We start from the raw sequence: 21,072 nt of genomic DNA, 5'->3' as shown, positions 1-21,072 counted from the left end.
ATGTGAGCTCCACAAACAAATTGTAATACAGTTGGAGGTACATTATTATTATTATTATTATTATTATTATTATTATTATTATTATTAATAATAATAATAATAATAATAATAATAATACAGGTTACGGCCTCCATGCAACAATACGGCATTGTGAAATTTCGTGAGATGATACTACCTAGGAATGTTATGAGTAGTGTCTGGATATTTAGGCACTAAAACATGGACAGTGTTTAATTTGAAAAATAGGCACTAAACTCTAACTCAAAATAATGAAGATAAATATTTTATGACACCCAAAAATTGAGATTAAGTCATTAATAGTGTTCACATAATCAAAAAAAAAAAAAAAAAATCCTGATCCTTATTTCTGTAGGATATTTCTTGAAGAAAGAAGCATGAAATTCATGTGTTCATGTTCTTGAGTTTTACGTCCCACGGATATGCCGGCAAGGCTAAAGGAGACGGTGATGATGAGGAATGGATGAAATGGTAGAATGGAGATCATTCCATGTATTTGTAATAGAGAAATTATGGGTTAAGTTCCAAAGTTGGGCGTCCGTTTCCAGCAAAATTTTTAAAATTTACAGGAAATATATGGATAATTTGATCGTTTGTGTGCTTGATAATATATAAGAGCCTGTGCTCGAAAAACCTGTTTATTTGTTATATATAAGCGGTTATAAACATAGGACTATACGGCGAGCGGAGGGAACTACTTGGCGCAAGGTAACCGAACAGTTGCATTGTGGGAAAGAAACGAGTATTTATGTTATCAACATGGTGAATGTACAAGGACAATGAACTAACAGTTTTAACATTTGTGAAGCAATACGTTGATAACGAGCAAAATCTTTTAAAAGTTTGTGAAGAGCACGGATTAATAAACCTAATAATAAATTGCAGAAAGTGTGGAAATGAGATAACAACGAAAAAACGTGGCGAAAGCGGACGCCCAACTTCGGAATAAATGCCGAAATTATTTATATCATATAACTACTACACAACAATCCAAATCTCTACAGCATTTTACACAAAATATCAACAAGAAAGAAAGAAATGGAAAGGTCTTTGTCGAATGAGGAGATACATTATTAAATATACATATTTTGGCAGTTCATCGCAAGGACCGTTAGTTACTATTAACAATATATTTCTTCAAGTTTTCAGGTGGTAGGCTAAATTATGCATTTGATCATATAACAATTCTTTTTTTAAAAGTCTAAAATAATATCCGTATTGCCACGGATGTAATTGGGTGTATTTTAAGCATAGGAACACGTGGATCTAATTCACTTGGTACTGTCAGAAAGAATATTAAATATAGATTGGAGATATAATGTATGTATTACCACGGATGTAATTGGGCGTATTTTAAGCACAATAATACATGGATCTTTAACAATATTAAGTATAGGGTGGAGGTATAAGAAATGATAGCTCCAACCTATACTTAATATTGTTTCTGATTGTATCCTCGTCGCCATAAGTGCCTTTACATCGCAGTGACGGGTATGTGACCGCGCAATACTCCAAGGAAGGGATGGTTGTATAAGAATTTGTGATTAATTTTGAAGAGTTTTTATTTTGACTAGGGAATTAACATAGGTGAAGGGAGTAAAGACACAGATTTGAAGCATCAGTTCACTGCTATTGAAGCATCAGTGCACGAAAAGATTCGTATTCTCAGTTTTTCTATTTATTGTTTTATATGTTAAGTTAAACACCACAATATGTATCACTGATATCGCAGATCGTATTATTTTTTAAAATCGTGTTTGTAACCTATTGTCAAAACATTCACCTCCAGACATGATGTAGAGAGAAGAGAAAGAGATACGACATCTGTAATATATGTATATGTGATTCACTAAGTAACTGTAGAAATTAGTTAAAGGACAGATAAGAGAGCGAAAAGGAGCTCTGGAAGTCTGAACTTTTTAGAAACGTCCTAGATAGGTGAAAATATAGTTAAAAATTGCCAAAGGTATCATGTAAATTACCTCTCTTTTCTTATATTCTAGTATACTTTTCCTTTCACATCCAAACATCTCTATTCAGAATTACGAGATAAAGGTGGAGAGAGAAACATTCCCATTTCAAGAATTATATCAGGAAAAAAATCTTTTGACTTAGACTAGATTCGAACTCGCAACCCTTGCATCCATGGCTCAGCGCTCTACCGATTGAGCTAACAACTACTGTTGGAAAAGCCAGATTTCTACAACTACCGGTTGCTGAATGGTGTGTATTAACCAAGTTTGCCGAGATAATTGCTTCATATAGCTATAATAATAATAATAATAATAATAATAATAATAATAATAATAATAATAATAATAAAGGAGAAGAAGAACAGGATCTAAAAAGTCACATATGTTAAAAGTTTGACGTGCAGAGTAAGTCCTAATATGAGATTTTATTAATTATATATAATAAATGTAAGCGTGGTTTATTCGTGCGTGCTACTCAAACTGCGCAACTCGCTACCTAGTCCCATAAGGGTTGTGCGCTTATGGTATAGTAGCCTAGCGTCCTCCAACCGTGAAGAATGTTTCTGTTTGAACCTATGCGTGCCCAAAGAGGAAGGAGATTGAAAGAAAGAAAAGTGGTTTAGAAATTATGCAAACGTAGAATATCTCACGAGGTGAGGTGATATAGAATTCAGCGTGTCTTTCAGCTACTACTCTATACAAGACGTGCATCTATGACTTAACGTGGAACCCGAACCACACGACTCCTGACGGGAATCGAAACCCATATCACCTCTAGTTCTATCATGGGAGAGACAGGAACATGTAAAAATAATCGAAAATTTCTTCTATCTTTCTGATAAAGAAAACAAAGTTGATACCAGATATAAATAACGAAAAAACATATGAATTTAAATGTAAAATTTGAGTCCAAAATACCCACTTATAAACAACTGCTGAATTTTAGAAAATAAAGACATGTAAATTGAAGTTATGTGATTAACTTGGAGCTTCAAAAACCAACACCCAGAAACCGCTGTGTAAAGTCTAACTGATGCAAATTTTTTTATTGCATAACTTGCTTTCGGCTAGGCGGGGAGTCCGCCCCCAGACGCTTGCATTTGCTCTTTCTCCGACCTCTCACTTCTCATATCCCTAAGACCTCTGATCTTAAGTGGTTTCGAGATATGGCTATCTTATTGTAACAATTTCAACTCCCAACTTTGACTTCCTGCTGTTTTTCTTCTAACCGTAATATATATATATATATATATATATATATATATATATATATATAACGCTGAAATACATCTTTAATCAAGATGTTTCTACTCTTAAGGGATTTTGGAATATGGCCAATCTATTTTACCAATTACAATTTAAACCTTTTTTTTTCTAAGGAAAAATGAAAAAACGCAGAAACATGTCTTTAATTGTTTTACTTGCAAAACCTAAACACCAATTTTCATTCCCGGCGGGAGCTCATGTATTTCGAATTCCACGTTAATCAGTAGGTTAACGTTTCATATAGCTTCGCTACTGAATGGGACGTTAAACTCAAAATCAACTCAACCAATTTTCATGTCAATAACCTTAACGATTTTCGAGTTATGACCATCCAATTATAACAATTGTAACTTTACCCTATTTTCTTCCTTTCTAGGGCAAATATCATAAAAACGCTTACATACATATCTAATTATTTTAAATGAGAAGTCCATATACCAAATTTCATGTCGTTAACACTCAAAGATTCCAAGGTATGGGCATTTTAAGATAATTGCCACTCCTCTTTCTCCCTTTTCCCTTCAAATTTCCAAATATTCTTCTTTTAGTGGAACCTTACATTACAAATCATATGCCCTTTCTAAACTTCAAGCAGTGTTGGGTAAGTTACTTGTAAAAATGTAACGCGTTACAAGTTACTTTACTTTCTCTTAAAATGTAACGCGCTAGTAACGCGTTACATGCCCCCAAAAAGTAACTGTTACTTTACTTCGAAAGTAACGCGTTACTAACGCGTTACTTTTAGGTCCGAAACTTTAAAAATGTGGAAAAAATTATGACTTCAATTTTCCGTACTACTATTACTACCGCTATTATTATTATTATTATTATTGCATGTTCTGAATCGCTTTATGTAAATGCAAGGACAAATTTTTACTTGATATATGAACATTTTCATATAATGTAACATTGATAAAATGCCATACTGCGTTACTCGTAGGGATGAGCACGAGCGAGTTCGAGCGGGTTTTATTTGACACTCGATTCGACTAGAAACAGACATCTTTAAGCTCGAGCCGAGAATTCGACTCGAAAAATTTCCATCAAATCGACTCGCATTGGGATCGAGTTCCGAGTCGACTCGAGCCAAATCCGGTGTGTAGTTTCGAGGACATTCTTCAAGTATATTACATAGACAGTGTAATTCTTATCAGTGACACTACAACTACTACTACAACTTGTATTATTATTATTAATAATAATAATAATTATTATTATTATAATAACACTGTATATAAAAAGAAAGATACGCAGTTTGTAAAATCTTTAAGTTTTACGTCCCACGGTTATGCCGGTGAGGCTAAAGGAGACGGTGATAATGAGAGATGAGTGAAAATGGTGGAATGAAGAAAGTGGGAGGAAACGGGAGAACCCCGAGAAAACCCACGAGCACGGTGTTTGTCCACCACAAAGTTCACTTGGCGGGAGCTGGGATCGAACCCGGGACCCCAAGCACCAGAGGTGAACGCTCTACCACTGAGCCACCGCGCCCCCTTACGCAGTTTGTATTTGAATACTGAAAAACTAGTTGATTGTCAACCTCGGTAGTCGTGAAGTCTAGGAGTCAAGGACATTGTTCACGAGCTTCTGAATTTGGGTTGAGGCTCTAGGTTGAATATTCGGGCTCGAGCCAAACACTCACACTGTTAAAAGTTTTCAGAAACATTCACAAAAGCCTAATGCATGAAAAGCAAATAATATTTTCGCCAGCGAGGGGCAGGGAAGGAAGAACGCACACAACTCGCTGTATAGCTTTAGGGCAAATACCTAAAGGCACAAGCAATAAACCACCTGACCAAGAGCAATGTTGCGAAACATAAAGCAGGGTAAGCCCACGCTCAGCCTGTTCGGCACAAAATCACTGACCCTTCGAACAAGATAACATTATTGCGCTCTCAGAGTCAGGTTTTAATTGCATTTGTGTTGAAGTACGTTTCCTTTGATTTTTAAACATTTGATGAATTTCTTACACACTGTTGTGTATGATATTTTCTATGTGGAATATTATTGAATATTTTCTACTGTACACATTGTGTAAATAGAACTCATCTGTATTTCTTACATTGACTTTGAAAACTTTAGCAATGCCCTCATGCGCTGTGTACGGCTTTAAAATGAACACACGAAATAGAAAAGTTGGTGAAGCGAATGTCAAGTTCCGTTCATTTCCAAACAAGGGGGATTTACAGCAATTGTAAAGCAATAGGAGTGTAATTTTGTCATCTGTGGTTGGACCCAAAAAGCCGTAGGTCCACGCTGCTTATGCCCTTAGCAGAGCTGAGCTGATTTTGAGTTTAACATCCCGTTCAGCAGCGAGGCTATATGATATGTAGACCTACTGGTTAACGTGGAATCCGAATCACATGAGCTCCCACCGGGAATCGAACCTGGGTCTCCCACGCCAAACGCACGTACGCTAAGCTTGTGCCCTTAGTTTTATGAAATTTACCAAATGAATGAATATCTACATATTTTAACACAGTATATGAGTTCTTTGCTATATTGCTTTTGTAGTAATATTTTTGTCATTAATTTGCTTTATTATGTATCTTTCTATATAAAATAACAAGTTCTGGCTGGCTGATTGATCAACGCTAGGCCAAACCGCTTAAGCTAGAAACTTGAAGTCAGTGTTGGGAAGTAACGTAACGCAAGTAACGCGTTACTTGTAACGCGTTACTTTTTAAGTAACGTTTCCTAGTAACGCGTTACATTTTTTTAAAAGTAACTGTAACGGTAACGCGTTACAAATTTTTAAGTAACGTACCTAGTTTGCGTTACGTTTTTCGCGTTACATTTCGGATGAGTAACTACAATATATGTATTTTTTTTTTCGGAAACGTTTCTTTCCTGTAAGTGAATTTCTCAGAATGAAACAATCGAGCATGAACTACGTATGTCAGTGACTGACAGTCACAACACACAGAGAAACAGATAAGTTTGTAGTGCCACTTGCTGTTTTTTGAAGATGAGGACAGCCTTAAGGAAATCACGTGTACTGATTGCAAGCACCTGGAAGATTTTGTCGTAGACTTTGATAGCTCCAAATCAATACATTCAGTGAGTGAACTAGGTTGCAATGATACCAGTAGTCTATTTTACTTTGATTGGTGTTGTTTTTATAAAGATGGAGAACGAAAATATTTTACCGTTCGAACATTTGAAAGAATACTTTTTTCTTAAGAGCTGAGGATGATGGTAGACAGAATTTAAAATAAAGTGTCTTGAAGTGCCCCGCGGAAAATATTTATCAACAACTAGGGTGCCATAATTAACGATATACAGTAAGGGGCTAATATGAATAAACAGTGTTTTGATGAGCAGGCCTACTTTATTACTAGAAAATAGTTTTCTGATGGTATGTAATGTTGGAGTTCTTTCAGATCAGTTTGCTTATCCTAGAGTCCCGTTGATTATAGAGTAGTGTAATGTTTCTCTATATTCTTTATTTTTAATTTTACATAACAACATTGTTATTATTATATAATTAGTTTAGCAGAATAATAATAAGCAACCATTTTTTCTAACGCATAGGGATGAACACGAGTCAAGCTAAAACTCGACTCGACTCGAATTCAAGTCTAGTTTCGAGTCAAGTCAAGGGTAATATCCTCGAGTCGAGTTCCGAGCCGATTCAGTTTTTCGCATCGAGTTTCGATTTCGAGTTCAGTCGAGTTTGATAAATGGCTCGTTCGTTTTAAGTCGTCTTGAAATCATAGCCTGATTACACTGGAAAACGAAAGCCATGCAATACTTTTAGTGTTGCTCACGAGAGGGGACACTGCTCGCATCTCGTCTCGTCTCGATAACGAGAACACAAGAGATTTTTTATAACAAGCTCAGCTCGGCTTGGCTCAACTGAGAAGATGGCTCAAGCCGGCCTTAATGTTGGTGAAACATCGGCTCGAGCTGGCTTGGTAGGGATGAGCCATTTGCTCGGTTCGGCTCAACTGAGCCGAGGGCTCTAACCAAGTCGGTTGCGTGAGCTGTTGGCTCGGATCACTTCTCGGTTCGGGTCGATAGTGAATGAGCTGTGAGCCGATCTGCTCGAGTCGTTGACAATTCTACACCCGGGCCGAGCAATTTTGAAGACATTTGGCCAGTGCCCTATAACTTTTAACAGTGTTTGGCTCGAGCCCGAATATTCAACCTAGACCCTCAACCCAAATTCAGAAGCTCGTGAACAATGTCCTTGACTCCTAGACTTCACGACTACCGAGGTTGACAATCAACTAGTTTTTCAGTATTCAAATACAAACTGCGTATCTTTCTTTTTATATACAGTGTTATAATAATAATAATAATTATTATTATTAATAATAATAATAATACAAGTTGTAGTAGTAGTTGTAGTGTCACTGATAAGAATTACACTGTCTATGTAATATACTTGAAGAATGTCCTCGAAACTACACACCGGATTTGGCTCGAGTCGACTCGGAACTCGATCCCAATGCGAGTCGATTTGATGGAAATTTTTCGAGTCGAATTCTCGGCTCGAGCTTAAAGATGTCTGTTTCTAGTCGAATCGAGTGTCAAATAAAACCCGCTCGAACTCGCTCGTGCTCATCCCTACGAGTAACGCAGTATGGCATTTTATCAATGTTACATTATATGAAAATGTTCATATATCAAGTAAAAATTTGTCCTTGCATTTACATAAAGCGATTCAGAACATGCAATAATAATAATAATAATAATAGCGGTAGTAATAGTAGTACGGAAAATTGAAGTCATAATTTTTTCCACATTTTTAAAGTTTCGGACCTAAAAGTAACGCGTTAGTAACGCGTTACTTTCGAAGTAAAGTAACAGTTACTTTTTGGGGGCATGTAACGCGTTACTAGCGCGTTACATTTTAAGAGAAAGTAAAGTAACTTGTAACGCGTTACATTTTTACAAGTAACTTACCCAACACTGCTTGAAGTTTAGAAAGGGCATATGATTTGTAATGTAAGGTTCCACTAAAAGAAGAATATTTGGAAATTTGAAGGGAAAAGGGAGAAAGAGGAGTGGCAATTATCTTAAAATGCCCATACCTTGGAATCTTTGAGTGTTAACGACATGAAATTTGGTATATGGACTTCTCATTTAAAATAATTAGATATGTATGTAAGCGTTTTTATGATATTTGCCCTAGAAAGGAAGAAAATAGGGTAAAGTTACAATTGTTATAATTGGATGGTCATAACTCGAAAATCGTTAAGGTTATTGACATGAAAATTGGTTGAGTTGATTTTGAGTTTAACGTCCCATTCAGTAGCGAAGCTATATGAAACGTTAACCTACTGATTAACGTGGAATTCGAAATACATGAGCTCCCGCCGGGAATGAAAATTGGTGTTTAGGTTTTGCAAGTAAAACAATTAAAGACATGTTTCTGCGTTTTTTCATTTTTCCTTAGAAAAAAAAAGGTTTAAATTGTAATTGGTAAAATAGATTGGCCATATTCCAAAATCCCTTAAGAGTAGAAACATCTTGATTAAAGATGTATTTCAGCGTTATATATATATATATATATATATATATATATATATATATATATATATATATATATATATATATATATATATATATATATATATATATATATTACGGTTAGAAGAAAAACAGCAGGAAGTCAAAGTTGGGAGTTGAAATTGTTACAATAAGATAGCCATATCTCGAAACCACTTAAGATCAGAGGTCTTAGGGATATGAGAAGTGAGAGGTCGGAGAAAGAGCAAATGCAAGCGTCTGGGGGCGGACTCCCCGCCTAGCCGAAAGCAAGTTATGCAATAAAAAAATTTGCATCAGTTAGACTTTACACAGCGGTTTCTGGGTGTTGGTTTTTGAAGCTCCAAGTTAATCACATAACTTCAATTTACATGTCTTTATTTTCTAAAATTCAGCAGTTGTTTATAAGTGGGTATTTTGGACTCAAATTTTACATTTAAATTCATATGTTTTTTCGTTATTTATATCTGGTATCAACTTTGTTTTCTTTATCAGAAAGATAGAAGAAATTTTCGATTATTTTTACATGTTCCTGTCTCTCCCATGATAGAACTAGAGGTGATATGGGTTTCGATTCCCGTCAGGAGTCGTGTGGTTCGGGTTCCACGTTAAGTCATAGATGCACGTCTTGTATAGAGTAGTAGCTGAAAGACACGCTGAATTCTATATCACCTCACCTCGTGAGATATTCTACGTTTGCATAATTTCTAAACCACTTTTCTTTCTTTCAATCTCCTTCCTCTTTGGGCACGCATAGGTTCAAACAGAAACATTCTTCACGGTTGGAGGACGCTAGGCTACTATACCATAAGCGCACAACCCTTATGGGACTAGGTAGCGAGTTGCGCAGTTTGAGTAGCACGCACGAATAAACCACGCTTACATTTATTATATATAATTAATAAAATCTCATATTAGGACTTACTCTGCACGTCAAACTTTTAACATATGTGACTTTTTAGATCCTGTTCTTCTTCTCCTTTATTATTATTATTATTATTATTATTATTATTATTATAGCTATATGAAGCAATTATCTCGGCAAACTTGGTTAATACACACCATTCAGCAACCGGTAGTTGTAGAAATCTGGCTTTTCCAACAGTAGTTGTTAGCTCAATCGGTAGAGCGCTGAGCCATGGATGCAAGGGTTGCGAGTTCGAATCTAGTCTAAGTCAAAAGATTTTTTTCCTGATATAATTCTTGAAATGGGAATGTTTCTCTCTCCACCTTTATCTCGTAATTCTGAATAGAGATGTTTGGATGTGAAAGGAAAAGTATACTAGAATATAAGAAAAGAGAGGTAATTTACATGATACCTTTGGCAATTTTTAACTATATTTTCACCTATCTAGGACGTTTCTAAAAAGTTCAGACTTCCAGAGCTCCTTTTCGCTCTCTTATCTGTCCTTTAACTAATTTCTACAGTTACTTAGTGAATCACATATACATATATTACAGATGTCGTATCTCTTTCTCTTCTCTCTACATCATGTCTGGAGGTGAATGTTTTGACAATAGGTTACAAACACGATTTTAAAAAATAATACGATCTGCGATATCAGTGATACATATTGTGGTGTTTAACTTAACATATAAAACAATAAATAGAAAAACTGAGAATACGAATCTTTTCGTGCACTGATGCTTCAATAGCAGTGAACTGATGCTTCAAATCTGTGTCTTTACTCCCTTCACCTATGTTAATTCCCTAGTCAAAATAAAAACTCTTCAAAATTAATCACAAATTCTTATACAACCATCCCTTCCTTGGAGTATTGCGCGGTCACATACCCGTCACTGCGATGTAAAGGCACTTATGGCGACGAGGATACATGTTCATCTCTTAATGCTTGTTTTATTAATATCAGTAACCCTATTATTTTTTTTTTTTATTATCGTTAGTTTGGTAAAAACAAGAAAATTACTTGCATGAACAAGATACGATAGGTAATTTTATTTTAATTATTTTTTTCTTTGCAGGTAAAGGTGTGGTTTCAGAATCGACGAATAAAATGGCGGAAACAACACCTGGAGCTTCAGCAACAGCGGCTGGCTGCATTGAAACAACAGCAACAGCAGCAGCAATTACATGACCTTGACGAAAGCGACGATAGCAACAGTGTGGATGAAAACGCCGAATGATGTGATCTATTGTGACCTTTGGAGCTGGACCAAGGTCAAGGACAATAAATAGGGAAATAAGATGAACGGAGGCTCTTCATCCATTCCGAAAGGAAATGGAGCGTATTAGTTGTACAGTTTGTGCCAAAATGAGAAGAGGAAGGAAGAGAACCTATTCGAATTTACCAAATTTTAAGGTTTTTCTCCCACTTTTTCTCTCCTGTGTTTAGGGTAATCAGAACTTCGTAAAGGCAGACAGGGTATGCACGAAAATTTGATAGTCATTAACGCAACATAAGTGGACGTGTGCCAGCAAAATGAAGAGTATGTACGATACTTGGGAAGTGTTATATCCTACATATAATACATATACAAAGAAAACTTTCTACATGTGTATGCGTGCGTGCGTGCGTGTGTGTGTGTGTGTGAAAATTTATCTTATGATATATGCATAGCTATTTAAGTACAGTTTTTGCACTCTAATTGTGTTATAATTACGTATATAAATTATTTATATTTCATTTGCATTGCCAATTTATTTTTCATCTTGTGTTTTATTTCTCTTTTGCTTTTGTGGAAAGATGGCTGTTAGGATTTCTGTGTAAGCTGAATCAATTAAGTAGCTGCACCACATAGGAAGCCTCTGATATTTTAAAGTCTTAAATATGTTAAATATTGAGCTGTGAGATTTTTAGAAGATCACGCTGCAGTCATATTGCATTTTTTTTTAAAAAATTAAATCCAGCGGATGTAGGTGGACAGTTTAAATTCTTACTTCATAGTTGGAGGGTTCCCTGTTCTGCTGCCCATTTCGATAGTCGTTTTCTTCAGTCGAACCAAATCAATGTTGAGAGGGTTTGGCTTACGACTATTTCCATTTAAAAGTAGTTTATTGTTAATGTTTATATTGTAAAATGGAACATTCCTGTTACAGATAAAAATAAAATAGTTTTAAAAAATCAGATTTTTTAAAAATTTAAAACAGAACTGTTGTTTACAAATGTCTGTTGTAATCGAAGTAATTTGTGTTATAACGGTACTCACAATTGTTCAATTGAACTTAGCTCCTTCTCATAATTCTCTGGAAATCGTGTACAAAAGCTCTTAATTAAAGCAGTAGATATATTATTCTTCAACTGACAATGGAGTGTACATGGAGGGATCTAAAATAGAAAATGACAAATATTTTACTAAATGAGTATCCGCTTTGCCTATTGTGAAAAAAGAAATCAATTTATATAACAACAAAGCAAAGTAGAAGGGTGTGGCAAGATTTTTTTTCCGTAAAGCCTATATCTTGATTATACCGTGTAGAAAAATCGGTGTACTATATCCACATTAGTACTTGGTTTGCAATTTTATGTACGTACTAGTAGGATGCTGCGTAAGCTGATCTTCAAAATCAGTATCATTTTATATTAGATAAGGTGAAGAGTCATGAACGAAATTATTGTCATTCTTGATTTTAGCTTATCCTCTGTCTATAAGAGTCGTTCTCAAAAATTTTATTGTTTTATTTATGAAAGACATGACTCTCATAGAATGAGCTCATTCGTTGTTTGCAATGTGAAAATTTTACATTTCAGTCGATTATCTATATATATAAAAGAGAACGTAGAAATCCTTTGTTCCCTCATCACGCTAATACGGCTGAACCAATTTCTTTCATTTTTGGGGGGTTATTAGGATTTGGACCCTAGATGGTTTTTATCATATCACTTTAATTTTTAATTACCAGTGTCTTGAGATAATTGACCATTCAAGTGTCCATAACGTACAAATCCTTTGTTAGTTCATCATAGGTAAAAATAAACGTATTTATATGCAACCCGCATGACCGTGTCACTCGGCGGGTTAACATAAATGACAGGCGATATAATGTTAACATTTACTGCAATCTACTATGGTTTTTATCATATCACTTGAAAGCGAAAAAGTAAAAATTATCTAAGTAACAACGTTTATTGCGTTCCGGGGTGACCGCAGCGAAGCGGGGCGGGTTAACATAAATGACAGGCGATATAATGTTAACATTTACTGCAATCTTCTATGGTTTTTATCATATCACTTGAAAGCGAAAAAGTAAAAATTATCTAAGTAACAAAGTTTATTGCGTTCCGGGGTGACCGCAGCGAAGCGGGGTGAACGCTGCTAGTAATGTAATAAAATTGGAGTTCAAGTGTCTTCATATTAAATTACGAATATAGTCACACAGAGGTAGAGTGCTCATTTTTGAAGAGGGTTTGGAATTTCTCGGGGTTTTCCCACTTAGATACGTAATATTCTTAATTTTGTCTATTACCCCATAATCATTCACTTGCACTTGTCACTTGTTCCCTTTAGCCTAATTATATATCGAGGTGCAGTGGCGGATCCAAGGGGGGCTATAGCCCTTCCTTGACGCTCAGATATACACTGGATAAAATGGGCTTCAATCTTGCTTTACACTGGATAAAACGGCAAAATATGGTTCAGCCCCTCCCTTGACCTCATCCTGGATCTGCCCCTGTCGAGGTGTGTTATATTAAAGATTAAATATAATTATTAGGTCACAGTTATTATGTCTGTATCTATTTTTTTCTGTTTGTTTTGTAAATTATGCCTGCGAATCAACTATGTTGTTTTTCTAATATATACGTTGGATAATTTCTTCAGCGAATCTGGCAGTGCAAAGTATATAAAGGATGTTCTTGTAATACTTTCAACTTGAGTTGAGTCCAATTTTAAGACCTATATACAGGTTTTCCAAATTGACATAAATTATACATGTTGAAAAATCTTACTGTTAGTTTTAAAACCTAGATAGTAACAATAACAACGCTTTTTCTTATTAATATTATAAATACTGCTTTAATTTTTCCTTAAAGCGTCGAAGGTTATAGTTTTTATACGGAACTTGTAGAGAAAAGAATGGGGAGAAAATCTATCAGCCATCTTCCAGAATTTTCTAAGTATGTTTTCATTTTAAGCTACCACCATAAATCAAAATTGTTTTCATTTTTATCACTCTTTGCTATGTGTACAGTTATCAACAAAAGAAAATAGCATATAAATGCATATGAAAATATAGTCTTTCGTCGCATACAGTTCACAGAAATACAGTCCTCAAGCGAAAGAGTGTGTTGTATTGTTATTAACGTCATTAAAAAAGAAATAAAGACAACATCAATATTTATGTTCAAAACTGTATTTCTGTTTTGTTTGTTTCTTTGTATCTCTTCCGCGAAACAGAAGGTTGAATTTCCGATTCCAACTTATTTGTCTCTTTCCTTTCTTACCACAGTTACTCAAATTTTGTACCATATTAGAATTGACTGCAAATTTCCTCTTAATTTTACTTTCTGTTATTGCTTAAGTATAGTGTGTTCACTCAATAAGAGTGCAGTTCGGCGAATTTCTTTCAAGTTCCCATACTGATTTTTACAACAGCATGCCGTACTCCCTCCAACCCTTTTTTGACTACATTTGCGGGGTTTTAACGTTTGTTCTTTGTTCCCAATACTACAGCTAATATGAAACAGATGTCAGGCAATGTAATAACGTGGAAACTGGTCTCTTGGGAACAGGGAATCGAACACTAGCTTAAAGGACAACCTTTGGAACTATAGCGACACACGTGGAGTGCACATGGAGTTGACAAGCGAATGTCAATTGCTTCAAATGAGGGTCCTGGTTGGTCGTATACTTATTGGGGGTGTTTTCTGCAAGATCTCTCAAACAATGACTTATTTATAGCACAAGCCACTACACGTAGAAGGCAGCATTCTTTGTATACAAACTGGACTCCTGTTGGAGGAACGAACTATACTCGAATTGACTGCAATTGTTTGGAAGTTTTACAAATAGCCAGAGTATACAGCAATAGTAACATATGATTACTTAAGTATCTGACCAAAGAATAAGTTGATAGCTTTATTTAAAAAAAAATCCTAACTATTTCTGTATTAACTTCGTTTATAAAAGAAGAAAACCTTAGCTACTCGACCTGTTTCAATAATTTTCAGAGTTTTCTCGTCAAAGATACAATATGTATTGTAGTAATAGTGCAGAATTTGTAAAACGAAATTACAATTGTATGTTATCATAAACTTGTTATTATATACAACAAATTACAAGCACTTGCACTCACGATTGATTTTTCTTCTTAATTATTTGATTGGTGTTGCTGATTGGTAACATCTAACATGTAAGAAGCACTTCTAAATTAAATATGTAACTTTTATGAAGTGATTTGCTTATGTTGAGATTAAGTTGTTTGTATATAACTAGTATGTGTATAAACTTGGCACAAATTGGAAATACACTATTCTTTATTATTCCTTACGTACATTATTCCTCTTCCCTTTAAACCATAATAATGTATCGGTAACTTATGTTAGATAAAATATTTGTACTCTTTGTTCGTCAATTTTCGACCGGTTTTCTTCTAAAATAAATCAATAAATCTAGGTATAGTTCAGTTTAGAATTCTTTTTCTATTTATCACAATATAGTGACCTCTATATGTTCATACTAATGAGTAGGAGGTAGGAAGTGATTAAGACCTATCTTTTATATGCGTAGACTTGCAAACAAATTACCTTCTTATTTACATTGTACGTATGTAGTAACAATATAACAAATCTCTTTGCAGATAACTATAGTGTACATACATTTGTGTAAAAGTGTTGTTCATTTAATGAAAGCAGCTTTAATGTTACTAGTCGAACGGAAATTCAACCTAATTATTTATTTATAATGTGTTTACGTTATTACTATCTTTTATATATAATATCATTTCTCATTCTGTCTTGGATGCCATTTATGTGAGTGGAAGAATGTGCAAATGTGTGTGTTTAACTTTTTGATTTCAAGTACATAGAAAAATCATTTTGTGTATAGTTTCCAATTTACTTGAAAAGAGTGTCCTATTGTTGTGCATAGAATAAAATGTCTATATTAAAACATAATGTTTACAAATATGTTTTGTCTCTTTTCTTTTGTTATTAGTCAATCCTAGTTACATTTTAATCCATATGTGTCATGTATGGCCTGTAGCGACTCCCAAAGAAAAGTCAGTGTATCTGTTTACCCATTCCCACTCCTAGGACTGATCGACTTACGGACCAACGCAGGTGAAATTCTCTTTAAAGATCAGAGGTTGAGTTTGAAATTGATTTGTTACCCATATTTCTACAAACAGTGCCAGAGTGGATTTACTGTGTTGAATAATGCGTTTTAGCCTATTAAACTGGACTTTGATATTAACTAGAAATTCAATGGTTTAATTTCACTGATTTTCCCCTCAAAATCTAGTTAAATGCCAGTTCCTTTTCCAAAATTTATTTACGTCAGTTAATACATTGAATATTATTTAAATTAAATTATATTCATAAATATCAAAATTACATGTCACAAAACTTAATTTTCTAGTAGTAAGGGACATATAAATAGATATGAAGGGAAGATGCGAGTAAAATTAAACCATTAAGATTTAAATTCAGTTCAAAGAAAATAGAAAAAAAGTTCTTCACAAATACACATAAATCCACTGGATGAAATTCAAATATGGCACAGTGTTGAGAATTAAAATTGTATATAGATTCAGGCTGTATCTAAGGAGAACTACAGATGGTCTTGAATTCCGAGGATAAAATGGTACGCTCCTTGACGCAGGAGAACCAACCGGCCTCTCCTAAGGTTATTTTTATTCTAAACTCAGATGGCTTTGCCACACACCGAAACCAGTGTCACATGTTTCACTCCCAACTAAAAACAATTAGTACAGACGTTGACATGATTATAAGGCTTTAAACTAACATATATGTCTGTCATTCTAGTACTCTATACAAAGTTAACATTTACGTGCTAAATGTTTGAAGTCGAGAAACGGTATTCCTCTACTTCTTAGATGTAGTTTGCGTATGGTTTGTTTATTTGTTCTCAATTGTGCATAATTGTACCCACTAGCGGATCCAGAAGGATCGTTTGGGGGCGGGGGGCGGTCCGCTTCCTGGAAGATGAGCATAGCCTCAAGCTGAAAAGAATTTTACTTTGCAAGAATCTGACGTATATGAGTGCGGGACTGGAGGGGGGGACCTGATTACCAGATTTCATTTTGGGACTCGAATTTGTATTTTTTAAAAATGAAAGTATATTTCTTCTGTAGATTTAAATTAAATGCGTACTTTCGTTTCGGAGACATGAGGGTGTCATGATTCACTAGTCACCGCAATATATCAGATGCACTGTCTTGCACAGTACTTGCACAAAATAAAATACAGTATTGCCGATGGCATTCATTTTAACGAAAGAGTGTAGAATTTGCACTAATCATTTTGAATAACATTTGCGGGACAAAAGTTGAAAAAAAAATGACACGCTCAGTCTAGGCAAAAATAGATAACAAAAGTATACATGCATAAAGAATAATACAAAGTGTCAACAAATAACAAAAGACATTATGATATTTCGATGTACACTCATGTTCAAAATGATTGTCGCATATCTACGAAACGCATCCAGAAAGTAAGTTTCCCACGCGTCCCATAGCTAGGAAACCGTATGTTGCGCGAAGCGACTGCTTGTACGTGAGAGATTAAGGACCTAACATGGCGCATGCCTCAGCAGAACTTCCCTAATTCTCTCAGTAGCGTCGTGGCAGTGATTGAAGATTGGCGTTCCTATTCCAGCTACCGCCACGTATGAAGTGCGAGCAGTGATAAAGTTTTTGAATGCACAAGGCATAGCACCAATCGAAATCCATCGTCAGCTGTGCCAGGTCCATGGGCCTAACGGCATGAGCAAGCAGTTCCTGCAGATTTTCCGCTTCTTATTGCACACCACTGTCGCGGAATGCCTTTTGATAAAGAAGTTTTGTGTTGAAGCAACTGACCCTAGAGTACAAAGCAAGGCGCACAGGGTCAGCATTGACATTTTTGCAACGATACAGCTAACGATGGATTTCAATCGGTGCTATGCCCTGTGCATTCAAAAACTTTATCAGCATGTTTCTAACCTTCAAAGTTTCTTAGATATTGATATAATACATGCATTCCACGCCCTCTTTTCTTTTCACCTCTTTTTCCCCATTTTACTAAAATATTAAAAAACGTTGAAACGCTTGTCAAATTATTTAAATTGAGAAATCCAAATAGCAAATTTCAATCCTCCATCCTTAAGGGATCCGGAGAGATGACCACCCCTTCCTTTCTTCGAATTCCAAGAAATCCTTCCTTACTGATACCCTACGTCAAAAACTTATCTACTGTCCGAATTCCAAGTTTCTAGCTTGAGCGGTTTGGCCTGTGCGATCAGTTATTCACTCAGGACTTCGTCTTTTATATAACAGCTTGTAGCTTGTGTTATTTCCCAAGAAAAGATGAAATACCATTCAAAGTCACAATGAATCCCTGGTCCCTTCCTAATGTTTCCGTGTTGAACCCCAAAAGTCACGGCTCTCTCTGTTGTGTAGTAGCTAGCGAACGTATCTTTGATACATAAAGTTCTATAGCAGTGGCGGTTTCTCTTAATGTTTGCATGTTTGTACAAACCTCCTTCCAACATTTTCATTTTTTATTTATCTTCAATCACTTTTCGTAATAGCTTTTTGCTTGGGAGTTTGACAAACTCCCCAGCTGGGCTACTGAGGGGGTTGCGAGGTGCGAGGATCCTTAGTGCCTCATAGGAATCTATATGTTTGCAGATCTTTCGCAAGCAAGTCTACCAACAAAAACAACTTTTCCAAAACAAAACGCTTTGAAACTGGAAATTCTCCACCGTTCACCCCCCTGCAGTATTGGTGGATACGGTTCTCGCCTGAAGGAGAATGGGCCGCTCCTCCAAGTCGTACATAGAGGAGAAAAAAACCTTGCGCCTTGACTAAATGCGAGATTGCCAAGTAGTCATAACTATTGATTCCATCAACCAAGTAAGGTTAAGGCAGCTATGGAGACAGTAAAGACGACAACGTGAAGAATGAAGACAGATTGAGGATGCCAATAGCTAATCTTTGTTTCACCCTAGGAAGAATATAAAACGGAAATACGTCAAACCAGTGTAGCCAGTAGCAAAAAGTGCACTTTTCTGTCAGAAAGACTATTGTCCCTTTATACATGTGCATATAGTCTCATACAACAAGGTTACAGACCTTACGGTTGCCTCTATTCGTAGAACAAGTGGGAAGTGAACAACACAAGTCACTTTATGTAGTTATTTATATCTTTACTTAAAATAACTTAATAGCGTGTGTAATCCAATTTTATGTATGGCCAAACGGCAAAGCAGAATGAAAAGATTTTCGGTTTATATTAGACCCCAATCCCAATTAAGATGTTATCATATCACATTAATTATAATAGCATACCAAGGAAGAGTGGGGAGGAGTCCGAATTTTTGCAAAAAAAATTAAGTATCTCACTAGCCGCTCAACTTAGAAAGCTGAAATTTGACATTTTTTAAAAATAAGTAGACAGCCCAGGAATTTTAGCGTTTTTGAGAATTCCCTTCAGATTCTAAACCCTTCTAACATTCAATTTTTTACACCCCCCCCTGGATAGAAAAGGAATCCAATTCTTTCTTCAAATCCAATTCCATCAATCAGTGTTGTATGTTTATTGCATCAATTAAAAAAAAAGGTTTGCTAATTTCTTTCCTTTCAAAATATGAAGTAAACACATGCTCATGTCTGGTTTTGTAAAGCACATGATTTCATTGTTTCGGGGTTTCGATTAAGACAATCAACAAAATAAACATGCTTAATCCTTCTCTTTTGGGCGCCGCAGTTCCTTCCGAGAAATAATTAAGCTTTTTTTTTTTTTTTTTTTTTTTTTTTTTTTTAAGGAAAATTGATACGTATAATGAAGGTTGAAAGGGAAGAGACCATTAAACCAGTTATCACTAATAGTTGAGTTACAGAATATATTGCTTTGTGAATACACCCCCTTTTATTTTGAACATCCTTCTAAGAAAAAGTTCCTGGCGTACGTATTGACTCCCTTTTTAGTGGGAGGTCGCGCTTTTAGTATATTACGAGTTGGTAGTGGGTTGATATGTAAAAATAATCGGAAACGATTGATATTAGTGTCGAATTCATAGTTTAGGGTCACTGAGATAAATAGTAACTCTCCCGAAGCTGTTCAAGTCTAAGCTTAGCCCCATCCACATGGTGGGGATGAAAATTAAAATGTCCAAACTCATTAAGATTAGTGTAGAACTCATAGTTTTCGTGGTCGCTAGATGAATAGTGACAATCTCCAATTTGTGCAAATAGTGTTGCTCACGAGACGAGAAATTAGGTTTTCTCGTCTCGTCTCGATCATGGAAGACTTACTTCTCGTGTCAATTATCGAAGGATTAGTTCTCGTCTTATCTCAAAATTTATTCGGATTGTTTTGTAAATTTATTTATGTTCTGAGTTTTCTTAATTTCATCCACAAATTATGAGATTCCCTCCTCATCACGAAAGGTTTACGAAAGGTAACAAAAATTTAAACTATGTTAACTTTTGTAGCAGTAGTGTGGCCAGGGAGGACGATCCGGGACTATACACCCCTAAAAGTTTTTTTTTTATTCCTGCATTATTATTTTTGTCAAAGTTATAGGTAGCCAATTTTAAAACTGTCAAAGTTAATAGCCTATGCTATTCTTATTTTCAGTGCACTGTATTTTTTATGTATTTTATTGTTATTTACGATGTAGAACCTGTTTAAATGCGCTTGCCCTTTCTCTATTGAAAGTATTTAAGCAAAACTAAATTCGTTTGAACAAGTCATTGAAGCGGTGGGGGAATATAAATTTGTAAAAAATGAAGCCTAAAACAACTTTTGCGGGGGAGGGTTCCGGACCACCCACTATCCTGTGTGGTATTCCATACTACTGGTGCGTAAAGAAATAACGGTTTTTAAAAGAACCGACAGATTTTTTCAAAAACTGGGAAGATTACGAAAATTCCGATTTTCAGAGAAAATTCTTTCGAATTTAAAAACTGTTGCGTTTGTAACTGATGCCGATTTTAATAGAAAACCGAAAAGTTTTTTAGTAGAAAAACGAGCCGGTTTAAGACCAAAAACAGTTTTGGTGAATTCGGTTAGTGACAGAATTTAAAATGTTTTTGAAGATTGTGGTAAAAACAAATTAAACTTCAGAGTTGACTTGCGCGGCAGTTTATAATTGTTCGTGTGTCCAGCGTGCTGGTAAGTTCATCTAGCATATTAAT

General features: G+C 35.3%; 1 protein-coding gene across 1 annotated transcript in view; it reads left to right on the top strand.

The window, feature by feature from the left end:
- LOC145692778 (uncharacterized) overlaps window positions 1-15,832 on the top strand; it is a 99,881-nt gene extending 84,049 nt beyond the window's left edge. The window contains exon 3 of the mRNA XM_081768246.1: window positions 10,737-15,832. Within this exon, the coding sequence (XP_081624372.1) occupies window positions 10,737-10,898 (162 nt within the window). The 3' untranslated portion in view covers window positions 10,899-15,832. The remainder of the gene's footprint in view (window positions 1-10,736) is intronic.
- Window positions 15,833-21,072: the final 5,240 nt, after the last annotated feature.

This window comes from Thermobia domestica, chromosome 1, assembly GCF_964235325.1.
Source record: "Thermobia domestica chromosome 1, izTheDome1.hap1.1, whole genome shotgun sequence".
Taxonomy (NCBI): domain Eukaryota; kingdom Metazoa; phylum Arthropoda; class Insecta; order Zygentoma; family Lepismatidae; genus Thermobia; species Thermobia domestica.
Note: the sequence above shows the minus strand (reverse complement) of the source record. Positions and strands in the feature narration are given on the sequence as shown.